This window comes from Rattus norvegicus, chromosome 4 (genome assembly GCF_021556685.1).
Source record: "Rattus norvegicus strain SHRSP/BbbUtx chromosome 4, alternate assembly SHRSP_T2T, whole genome shotgun sequence".
NCBI lineage: Eukaryota > Metazoa > Chordata > Mammalia > Rodentia > Muridae > Rattus > Rattus norvegicus.
In genome coordinates this window covers 13,921,860-13,934,409 of record NC_141537.1, presented here as the reverse complement: position 1 = coordinate 13,934,409, position 12,550 = coordinate 13,921,860, and the positions used below count along the sequence as shown (strand labels likewise).

The window sequence follows — 12,550 nt, the reverse complement described above, 5'->3', positions numbered from 1 at the left end:
GACTGCAGAAGGGAAGAGAAACAGTGTGAACATAGGAATTTAACTAGATCCACACCACCTAATTCCTTGTCTGACACTGGGTTCTTGAGGAAGCCAGTCATTCTTTCTCTGGTCCACTGTTCCAGCATGAGGGAGACCTACCTGGGGCAAAGTTGGGTTGACAACTGGGATAACCTGCTTCTGCTTCTCTGACAGAATGATGATGTCATCGACGGCCCACTGGTCATAGTCCTCCCCTGAGAACACAGGCTGCCACCAGCGGAACCTGGTACAAGGGGTCTTCGCAGCAGCTGGGAGTTCCAGGTAGACAAATCTGCACAAAAACAAATCCTTCATGGCTGGGAAGAAAGCTGTGCTGTTCTTTAAAAGCTTGTAAAGTATCAGAGGGAGAAGCAAGAGAAGGTCTAGTTTCATTTGACCCCCTGGCTCTTTAGAAGTCTCTTGAGTATGGACAGCACACAGGACACTTAAAACAGGAATCCTGAATCCTGAATCCTGATTTTGTCCTTATGTTTCAACGGACACCGAGTCACTGGCTTCTTGGTGTAAAGGCTGCAACATATTAAAAAGGTCTGTTTGTTTTTATCTTATGTATATGAGTGTTTGCCTGCAAGTCTATAAGTACCCTGTGTATATGTATATGTATATAAGCAATATCACATAATGTGTCATATTGGTCATACGGTGGTCATAACTTTTAGAAGAAACATTTTGGGCTGTCGAGATAGCTCAGGTGAGGGTGCCTGTTGCCAAGTCTGATGACCCACATAGGACTATACCTGCTCACACATGCGTATACCAACATGGTAACATTGTAACAAAAGAAAGAACCATCTAGAACACTTGTCTTTCTTGTTATTACACTAAAATTCAATGTAACTCTTACTCATGGTGAAAAAGAGAAATTGTGAGCTTAAGACCAAACTATATAAGGTTGGGCTCTATTAAAATTTTAATGTGTATCATCATTCGATAATTTGTTATGTACATAGGCATTATGTAATATAGTTCCTTACATTTTAAAACTTAATGTTTACCATAAACAAGTTCCCAAGTTTGTAAAAATAATTTAAGGCCATTTTAATATTCACATAATTTTTATCCTTTAGGCACACTATTTTTTCATACTATGTGTATCTTTTCATATTTTTCTCACTATGTATAATTCTGTAATAAATCCTATGTGCTTCTTGGTTTAGATAAGATTTTGGGTAAGATTCTTACAGGAAATTACCAGGTCATAAAAATTACTGATGTTTAAGATTTCCAAAGTCCTTCCTCGAAGGGTGGTAATAGTTTACAGATGGCATGAGACAGTCTTTCTGTTTCCTGTTGAGAGAGCACTTGAAATAGCATTAAAGATGGTATGCAGCCTGTTTGAAAACAGAAATTTTATGCAATGCCATCTCAATATTACCCATGTCTTAATGAGTATTTGTTTTTGGTCTCCTCTGCTCATGTTTTTTGCATTAACTTTTAAAAATGGAGTCTTAGTGCTTAAAATGTAGCTTGTATACACTCTTAGTGGGGCAACAATCCTTATTTCTCATATTTGTTGGAACTGTCCTTCTGAGTTTGTTCTGCTTGACATCATGATTACAAACACACGAAAGTGGTTTTACACTCACATGCAGTGCATTTCTGTGTGAGCAGTTCTTCTCTTCATTATTTTCCCACTGAGTTTGTACTCTGTTTAGGCGCTTTCTTTGTTGCCAAGATCAAGAAATTCTAAATCAGTTTTCAAAGCTTTTGATGATACAAAGCGACAGTAAAAACATTCCCCTCTTCAAGTGTCCACTGCGTCTAACATGAGTTATCATTAATCAGTCATTTCATTAATAGTTGACACGCTCTTTCTCACATATACTTTCGTGTATGTGCCTGTCTGAGTTCATGTGTGTGCAGGTGCACGTGGCTGTGTTTTGTGCGTGCACACACGTGTATGTGCTGTGGCAGTCAGGGGACATCATCAGACATCTGTCTGCCTCCGATGCCATCCTCCTTGCTTTTCAGGTGGGGTCTCTCACTGGGGTCAGAACTCACTGATTTGCTTAGGCTTCCCTGGCAGTGAGCCCCTTGTTCTGCCTCCCCAGTACCCCTGGCTTTTTACTTAGGTTCTGGGGCTCCAGCCTGGCCATCCCTTTTGCACTGACTGAGATCTCTCCAGCTCCCCATTCACTGGCATCAGTTTCTGGGTCATCTATTTGGCTCCATTGCTTGTCCAGTGTCTTTTCATTTTAGGATTAAAAAAAATATAATATATATTACTTTGTATTTATTTTCTCCAAATTTAAGCTGTTTTGTTAGCTCCTGTTTATAGACACAAAGTATGCCACGGGTAGGAATCAAACATAAATGAAGATGTATTCTCATTCTGTAAGTTTCAGGTTTCCTCTTTGTGGCGTCTACACTATGTCTCACTTATTTGCTGTCTTTTAATGTCCGGAGGACATGTTGCAGCTTTCTTCACAGACATTCTCAGTAAGCATCATTGTTAAAAGTCATTTCCAATACTGCTTAGTCATTTGCTGCCATGATAGTCTTTTCTCATACTCCTGCTCAGAGTTTCTCCATCGGTTCAGTGTCATCTGAAGTCTGAATCTGGTCAAATTCTTTAGCCGTCCATAAAAATTACCACAATGAAATATTTTAATTTATTTTTGTTTGTGCATGCCTATGTATCTCTGTGCATTGGTATCTGTGTACATGTGTATCTCTGTGCATTGGTGTGTGTATACATGTGTGTGTACGTGTGTGTCTCTGCACATTGGTGTGCTTATGCAATTGGCATGTGTATACACTGAGCATGTATGCATGTGTATGTGTGCATGTGGAGGACAGAGAACAACGTTAGGTGTAGTTCTGGGTACTTTGCATCTTTTGTTTGAGACAGTCTTTTACTGGCTTGGAACGTTGCTAAGTGGCACAGGATACCTGGCCAGTGAACTCTAGGGCCCCCCATTTTCTATCTGGCTATCACTGGTTACACGAGCATCAGCTTTATGTCTGGCTTTTCTTGTGGGTCCTGGGGATCCACCTAATTTATTCTTTTCTATTTATTTTACTATTGTTTTACAGGTCCTCCTGAAACTTACTCTATAGAGGCTGTGTTCCAACTCATGATCCTCTTGCCTTAGCCTTCCCAATACTAGTTTTTATAGGTATATGTCACTGTGCTTGAGTAAATTAAAGATTTTGCATAGTATTCGTGGTGGTTTGAGTAGATTGGAACGCTTGGTCAGTAGGGAGTGGAAACCATCAGAAAGGATTAGTAGGTGTGGCCTTGTTGGAGGAAGTGTGGACTTTGAGGTTTCAGAAGTCCTGCCAAACTCAGAATCTCTCTCTTCTCCTGCTGCCCGGGGACTGGGGTGTAGAACTCTCAGCTCCCATGTCTGCTTGCTGCCTGCCATGAGGATAATGGTCTAAACCACTGACACTGTGAGAAAGCCCCAATTAAATGCTGTTTTTAAAAATAAGAGTTACCATGGTCATGGTGTCTCCTCAGAGAACACTGGCTAAAACAATATTTGAAATAGAACTCTATAGAAAGTTGTCACCTTTAAGAGGATCAATTTTTTAAAACAGCAAACTTATAAACTACCAATCTACAAAATACGTAAAACTTTAGGCAGCAAAATACATTTGATTTGTGAAAATTAAATATGCATTTTCTTCAATATTTTTCAACACGAAGCTTAGTTATAATGTATAAAACAGGACATTAACATAAGTTAATACTGATTGGTGGCTAATATATAAAAATAATTTTATCTCTACATTAATTTAAAGATAAGATATTACAAAAATGTGTACCCTAAAAATGATTCTCTTGAGTAGTTTTAAATCATGTTCATATAAATTATAAAGATTAAACAGAATTTCAAATACTACATAGTCACAAAAGAACCAAGTTTAAATACACACAATGGACCAGTTGGCCGGTATAGGCATTGCCATGAAATGTGAATTATTGTCCTGAACTCGTGAATACCTTTTGCTGTTTCAGTCCATATACTCTCTAGTTGTCAGAATAAAAGTTTGGATAGGTTACATGAAAAGTTTCAGAAAATCCAAACACTATAGTTACATACCACCTAGGATCACGCCTGGGTATTGTTGTGTGAAAATGCCGACCCCCAACCCCTCAAGAAAAATTCATCTTGCATAACTGTACTGTGTGTGCCACAGAACAAAAGCAAAATCCTCAAAGGCAGAGCAGGCTCGCTTTGCTGTACCCTCGAGCGTCTTTGGCTATCAATGGTTAGTGATTTTCGTGGAGTCAAAAATTAACCCAAATCTCTAAAAACAGTTTTAAAAAGTTTTTTTTTCCTTCTTGAGACAAGATCTTACAGTAGCTTTGACTGTTTGGAACTCAGGAGATCCTCCTGCCTTAGCTTCAGAAGTGCTTTGATAATTTGTGTTACCATAGCCAACTAACATCTCTAAAGAATTAAGTATGAGTCCAAAGTGGTTTTTGTTTAATGGCTTAGATGAAAAACTTCTAGACTTGGCTTTCCTGCTAAGGCTTTATGACTTTTTGGAATGGCCACCATTTTAGATACACTTCAATAACAATTCAACGTCTATAGCCATTGGAACACACTGGAGGCCTGCCGGGTGGGAGCTTACCTGGGCTTGCCGAAGTCTGAGAAGTACATCTCTGCCAGCAGGTGCCACTGGATGCCGCCATTGTTGCTGTATTGGAGGAGGACGCCCTCCTCTCGGCTGTCAGGTTTGTTGCACGCGGCACTCTCTCCGCCTATCTGGATGTAGAACTGCACGAAGTCCACCCAGGACGTGTCCAGATCCCAGCTCACCAGCTGCCTCTTCCCGGCCTGTCGAAGGACAGAAGAACGAGTCAGCTACTTGGAAGCTTGGTATTTTATAGCTTGGCTTCAAGTCCACATGAGCGCCCTGCACTACAGAGGACAATTCTGGTGCCCGTTAATACGGAGAAGAGTAAATCTGCTCTCCGTGGCCTCTGCTGTGCCCGTGGCTCCCCTCATCACTGACACCCAGACTCAGCTGCGAGACTTGAGAATTTCCTATTGTACCAAAGAACAACTCTGGATTTCTTAAAATATAGGGTAAAACTAGGTTTGCTCAAACTATTTCTAATCCTGGCTTCCTAAGTCATCTAATGTCAGAGTAATGGAGAAGCAGGACCATTGACTCAGTGCATGTGTGCTTGTTTATGTGCTTATGTGCACATGTGTGCTTATGAATGTGAAGACCGGAAGACAGCCCTGGCGGCCATCACCTGGGCAACATCGGTGTTTGTTTAGTTTTAGACATGGTCTCTTTTGGGATTCGAACTTGCCAACTAGACTGGTTGGCCAGTGAGCTCTGAGAGCAAGCGTATATCGCCCCACCTGCTCTTATTTTAATTAATTTATTTTATCATTTATTTTATTACCATACATTTTGAGATAGAGTCTCACTGTGAAGACTTGGTTTGCCTGGAGCTCACTCTGTAGACCAGGGTGGCCTCAGACTCACAGAGATCCACCTGCCTCTGCCTCCTGAGTGCTGGGATGAAAGGCGAGCCAATATGCCTGGGGAGTGTTTTTTTGTTTATTTGTTTTTTGTTTAGTTTTATTTTTTAATGTGGGACCTGGGGATTGAACTCAATCCTTGTGTTTCAAGGGCAAGGATTTCTGACAGAACTGACCATCGGATGGGTTGGGCTTGACTCTCGGGCCTTTATTCATCCTGTGCATGAGCTCTGTTGGCTTCCTGAGCTTTCATTTTCTTCAAAGGTAAAATGGGTAATCATACCTTCCTCACCATGTGTGGCAATTGGATTAAACAACATGGGATACATATGTAAATTGTGTGGAATGCCGTTTGCACTCTTCCCCAGAGACCTGCTCAGAGCCCTTCTCTCCAGAGCAAGTCAAAGGGAAGAGGGCAAGACAGAAGCCTCAAGTCTTGTAGCCTCTCCACCTGCCTTGTTCACTCTCAGATAAGATGGTGTGAAATACAGCTTAAGTGAGCTTTGAAATCATCTAACAGTCTCTTCTGTCCTAAGGTGTTAGACATTTCCTGAAGCCCAGAAGCCGACTTCCTTCTCTTGCTTCTGTGTCCCTGTATGCCAGCCTGCTGCCCTGAGGGGTCTGACACTGGTTGACAAGATGTCCCTCCAGTTCTGTGTACCGGCTTCAAGCTGTGGTGGAGCAAGAAGATGCACTGTGGGATTCTCTCACTAGCTGGGCTCTACTGAAGTTAACCCGTGGACTTCTCTGGTCTTGGATGGCACCTGGGAGTTCGACCAGAAGTCGGGAAGGAAAATGGAGGTGATACATGCAGACCAGAGTGAGCCCCTCGCAGTTACACTGAGCCCTAGTTTCATTTCCTGGGTTTGCTGAGGGAGACTTTTCCTGTCACTGGAAGTCAAAGGGTGGAGATCTGTGGAGCAATTAAGCTAGCAAGAGCTCTAAAGCCAATTAAAAGTCCAAAAGGAGCCAGGGTGCCTGCAAGTGACACTGAAGGTGACTCTGAGGCAGGGCTCATTCTTTAACCCTTTAATTTCTAATGAATTTGTGCTCTGTGTTGTTTTAAACTGTTCATTTGAAATATGGTAAATAGGAAACACCTAGCTTTTTCATACCCCAGGACCACCATAAGCAGAGTGATGTTTGTTAAAAAAAAAAAAAAACTCCAAGAGTTAGCAGGTTCATTTCAATCTTGCAAGCGTCTATGAGAAGCCCAGCATGTGGAAATGAGCCAGAAGGAGAAGGCTCTGAGGTGAGAATTATACAAATCCAATTATCACAATTAGCTGTTTGGAATGAGGGTCTGTTGTGAGCCTACAGCACAGGCTTGTTCTTCAGGTGACAGGGTTAGTCTATAGGAATTTGGAAAACTGCTTTTTTAGGGCTTTTGGAGACGGTGGGAAGTGTTACACAAATGCTTAGTTTGGCACGAGAGTGGTTTTTTTTTTTTCATGGAGAAATAGCACACATCATTTCTTTTCTTTAGTGACCTGGAATGTTGAACATTGATTCGAAGGAAAAAAAAGGCTCATGATAAAATGTAGCCATAATTTAGAATATGACATAATAACTTTGCTGGGATGTATGACACACATCATGTGTGTCAGTATACATGTGTTGGAGCAACAGGTTAAATGAGCGTGGATGGACTCTTCCTCACACTGTGGGAAACACCTCAGACATTCTAGTACTTTCGGACCTCGGGGTCTATACAGGAGGAACGATATGTAGAAGAAAAACAAATTTGAGGTTACATGGCTTCTTATTTGAAGGGTTCAGCTAAAACAATCAAATCTTATCAGGTAGCAGCTAACAGAGTGGTAACCAAACCTCTAAGAATCTCTGAGGACTCATCCTGTGCACCTCACTAGTTTTCTTTATCCAAAATGCCACCAGTATCAAAACTTCTATTATATTTACCCGAAGGTAATAATTTCTTTAGAGTTTCTCCTTTTTAGTTAAATTAACTCTTTAATAACTGTTCTACACAAAACACCATGAAGGGAAGCCACCGCCTCATTGTCAGAGACAAGGCTGATAGTTGCTGCAGGGTCTACTCTCATTACTTATAGGATTCCCCTTGGTCATGCGGGCATTTAATAACTCTAGACATGCCTAATCTTTTGAATATGTATTGAGATGGAAATGCCTAGATCTTGATGGGCGTTTTGGAGCTGATCACTTTATCTAGAGATTAGCCCGGCTGTTGAGACTGTGATCGGCCTGGGAGCAAGAAAGGTAAACATCCAATCAGAGAGCAATTTCAAGAACACAGTGACTCGGGTAGTTAGGCCCAGCTCCTATGAGCTGCCTGGAAACAGCGACTGTTTAGTGGGATGTGGCCAGGCCTCTGTGAATTCAGGGACGGTAGAAGGCAGGGCAGAGAGCCAGAGCAAAGGCAGGAGCGCAAAACCAACACAAGTGATGCAGGCGGGAAGGAGGGCCACAGAGTACTCCGGACAGTCGTGGCCAATGCGGGAGAGGGCAGAGGGTTATAGGTGCATTAACTTAGGGTGTTGGGCTCACGACTTCTTCCTTTGTTGCCCGTTCATCATTTCAAATGCTTTGTAGAGGGGAATGCTTGGCTACTTCTTTCCTATCTCTGTCAGGTTACTGAGCACACAGCTGCCTACTGCAGCCAGAGTTCTCTATACCCATCCTCCTGCTTCACCGAGGAGCCTTCTGGAGACGCTCTCTAGAGAAATGTGGCGACAGTCCCACTCTTGCAGTGACGGTCGGTCTGACATATGAATAGGAAAATGATCTCTGGGCTCAAACTAGTTGTCTCTGAGCCCACCTAAGCTTTCCTTATTTTGATTGCACGCACCCAGTTTTCTACTCTTCTGGTGTAGGATATTTTTTTTTCCACTTAGAATTCTAAACAGATGCTACTAGAGAGAAAAAGGAAAAGAAAAAGGGAGGGGTTGAGATATTTTTACAGAAGTCCAGAGGGGAAGGCTGCATTGAGAGATGAAGGGAAAAATTTTCACTTTTGAAATGATGATTTTTTAAAGAAAGACATGTAGGTGGGGAAATTCAGAGGCACTAATTTACAATTTACTCTCGTAAGAAGGTAGCAGTGACGACAAATGCGTATCATAACTAAGGCGTCTCTTGTTCTTCTTCTGCCCTAACTGACTTATTACCCACAATTTCCCACTTTACAGACAAGAATACTGAAACACACTGAATCAACTCTCCGAGGGAACCAGCACCTGAGCCCTGGACTGCAGTAAACTCAGTCTGACTTCAAGAGACGACTTTGAATCGAGTTGAAGAAATCCTGATCTGTAACCCAAGACAGTTTTACACTTAAAATCTCCATGTATGCATACGCACAGACTTTTACCAGTGAAAGATCTGTATTTTAAATCTTATTTTCAGATAGCGAGCATAGCCTCCCATTCTGCAGATCCACCCGTCCACTGGATATTGGCCACTCATTGACTGTTATCTCAAAGACGATGATGAGAGAATTTTCGATGTCAATGGCCGGGAGATGGATCCACCCTGATTTCTATACTTCCGGTTTCTTGCAGATTCTTTGTTTTGCACCTGCATCAAAACAAATCCTGAACCTATTTTTGCACTTGCGTGAATTAACTTGTCTTGGATTTCTGCCAAAACGAGTCCTGCAATGTATCAGCCCCACGGTGTAGCATTCACACCTGTTTACTTGCTATAGGCTGTAAATAAAGTGAGACATTTCTAATTGTCCCAGAAATGGTGACTGCAATCCTTTCTATAAAGGACTGGTATTAGGTGCGTCACATCCTAAAGACAGCTGCCAATAATTAGGGTTAGACATGCCACTCGGCCTGTCCCATGTGCTTTACGTTGACACAGGGCATGAACCAGGGCAGAGTGGAAAAGAATGGTCTGCGCGCACTGTGGCACGGGAGGAAAGAGGCTCCACTCAGCCTCAGCAAATCAGTGTGGATTGGACAGGGGGTATTTGAAGAGAATTAGTCTTTGCAATCCTGCCTGGCATCTGGGTCCCTTGTCGGTATTTACCAATTTGTATGCCTAGTTGGGTACTCCAATTAGGAGAGCTGAACGTTTCAAGAACAAGTTGGAGGCCGCGTTCGCTAGAGTCTACCAGCAGTTGCCGAACTGAGACGGAACAGCCTCTGAGAGGTTTGCGCAGCACAGACGGCTGCTCCGGCCCCTGGGAATAGCTTGGTATGCAATGCCTTCCTAGCACCCTTCTTACTCTCTCCAACCAACTTCCTGAGACTTACGGAATGACAAAGTCAACAAACACGAACTCATAGACTTGTCTACATAAAATCTACATTAGAACGCTAGTGAAGCAGACCCTCTTATTGTCTCCACTTTATGGATGCGGAGGCTAAGTAAAAAGATGATTAGTGTGCCTGCAGTCGTAGAGCTAGGAAGTGGTAGATCAGATGGGATTACACATGTACAGTGGCATCCCTAACCCCTGTTCATCTCTCGCCCTGGATCTGCTCTCTCACATACTCTACAAAGGTGGCAGAGTGCGGACAGATGATGGACCTGCTCCAGTCAAGGATGCTCAAGACAAGCCTGCAGAGCACTGCGGTAGGAAAGCCATGGGATTTAAGTCAAGTACCATAGCAGGTGAGGGGACCTGGGAGGTCACTCCGTGGTAGACGCTTGCCTCCCATGTCAGAGCCCATCAGATCAGTCTCCGGCACTGCACAGAGAAGGAGTAGTGGGAACTCAAACCGACTTAACCTAGATTCAAAGTAACTGAAACCGATAATAAAACAAAAGTTCCTCAAATGTCCCAAAGGGACAGGCACATGGCTATGTCCAGTCAAAAGCAAGGGGCGTGAGGAATAGTGAAATCACTTTTGTTTGTACCTGTGGAGATGGGGATGCCTGTGAACAAGTCTCACGTTAAATCGGTCACTACCCCGATGGCGCAGCCATACCTTGCTGAAGTACAGAGAAGACCCGGAAGACACGACCCCACAGCCTTGCTCAGGTTTTACAACTTCTCCCCCAATAACTTCTTGCCAGTCTGAGTCCCAACTGCTCGGGTTCTCAAAATCTGACATAATCGTGGAAGGAAGTGCGGCTTCCGGGTGGCATTCAGTGCCCTGGTATCCCTGGTCACACCTGTGAAGAGTGCACAGTAAACAAGTCGTCTGCACCACAGTGATGGCTTCCCTGCTTCGTCGTGTTGCCCCAGGTCTCATCCTTGTGCTAGATTTTTCTGTAGCGTTACTGTGCGTGTGATGTGGCACCATCTCCTGTACTTTTATATTCCTCAGAGCGGGTAGAGTCTTTAGTTGTACGTATTATGTTAAGACTGTGGAATCCAAGATAAAGAAGGAATGGAGGAAGACACACGGCTTATGGTTGTGTAAGAGATGGGGGAATTCCCCATCGCTTTAAAAATATCAAAAACGTTGGGTCATTTATTCAACTAACATGTCACGCTGGTGATACTTTAGTCCTCTCTGATTAAATGACATATATTTGGGGCCTTTAAGGACTCAAGTGTAATCACTTTCTCCCTGTGCACACAGACATGAGTGGTGCGGGAGAGAGTGCTACAGTGTTTGTCTAACTGAAGAGGATTGTGGTGGGGTGGGGGATGGGAACTTCCAGCAGGACTTCAATAACCCACAGGACTTGTCTTGAGTTTGGAGGTAAAGGTTCAGAATACATGGCTTCACGTTAGTGTAGCAGCGTGTTTTACGTGTGGAATAAGAGCAGAAGGGAGACCCGTTTGCTTTTGGCTATTTTGTTATGCCTGAGTCTTTGCGCGGACTGGGAAAAGAACTGCTGGGATGAAGCCACAGACAAACCCTGAGACACAGGAGTGGGTCCCACTCTCAGGAGCACATACCTGCACACGCCGTGGTCACATGAGCCATGCCCACTGCACATGTTGGGGCATTGCTGCCCAATGTAAATGTCGTCTAAAGCCCACTCATCCTGGGCTGTGTAATAGCTCTGACTCCAACGGAAGCGGGTGGCCCCAGACCTAGGGACAAAGCAGGCAGTACCAGTTGAACTACGGTGTTTGTCACCAAGAATACCTTCTGACAGCCAACTCCCCAGAAGGTCTGTTCGGGTTCTCAGCATTTGTCTTTGACTTAATTTTCACTCAATTATTTTGCAGTTCAGCAATTCTATCACGAAAGAGAGTTGAAAAAGGACCTACCCACATTATACTTTAATTTTAATTTAGTTGCAGCATTTTAAAGAAAAGTAGAAGGCCAGACTTTCTACTGTTACTCAAAAATTCGATTCTAGAAATAAAGAACATTCAAAAGTAAAAGCTACCTATGCAACAAAGCATGATTTTCACAGATGAGAATACAAAATATTTCACTTAGAGTAGTAGAATTTCTCAAAACAATCACGCCAGCCACCATTGGAAGACTTTCATTTGGTTCAGAACATAAAGCAAACCCTTAGCATGCAGTTTTGGTGTAGAGAAGACACACTGGAAAGGACATCATCTGCACGTGAGGACAGCTCATTCCTGAAACACACACTCGCTTGGGTTTCATGGGCCAGCTGACCTTAACTAGCGGACAGGTGAGCACAAGCCCTCGGGGCCTCAGGTCATTGAGGACAGAGTCTAGAGATCCTTTGAGGGTCACATAAAAACAGGCTTAAAGTCAGTGACTGCTTGAAAACATTTAAAAAAATTTACAGAGAAATCTTCATGAGTAGGATTTTCCAGAGATCCATGGAACATTTCTTTTGGTCAAAGTGCTAAAATACCACCATCACCACCACCACCACAACATAGCAACAATAACAACACAACATAACACAACATAACACAACAATATTACAACGATCCAATACAATCCAACAAAATAACAACAATAGCAACACAACACCAACAATATAATACAACATAACAATAGTACTGTAACAACACAACAATATAGCAACACAACAACAGCACTATAACAACACAATAACACAACAACACAACACAATACAACATAACACAATACAACACAACACAACAACAGCAATACAGCAACACAACAATATAACAACACAACACAATACATCAATACAACAATAACAATATAACA

General features: G+C 42.8%; 1 protein-coding gene across 7 annotated transcripts in view; it reads right to left on the bottom strand.

Annotated features, from left to right (window-relative positions):
• Positions 1-12,550, bottom strand: part of Reln (reelin) — a 420,816-nt gene that overhangs the window by 98,742 nt on the left and 309,524 nt on the right. For all 7 annotated transcript variants that reach the window (XM_087655993.1, XM_087655991.1, XM_087655994.1 and 4 more), the window contains 4 exon segments: positions 11,338-11,475; positions 10,415-10,601; positions 4,630-4,835; positions 142-313 (listed from right to left, as the gene is read on the bottom strand). In XM_087655993.1, coding sequence (XP_087512119.1) covers positions 142-313; positions 4,630-4,835; positions 10,415-10,601; positions 11,338-11,475 — 703 coding nt within the window.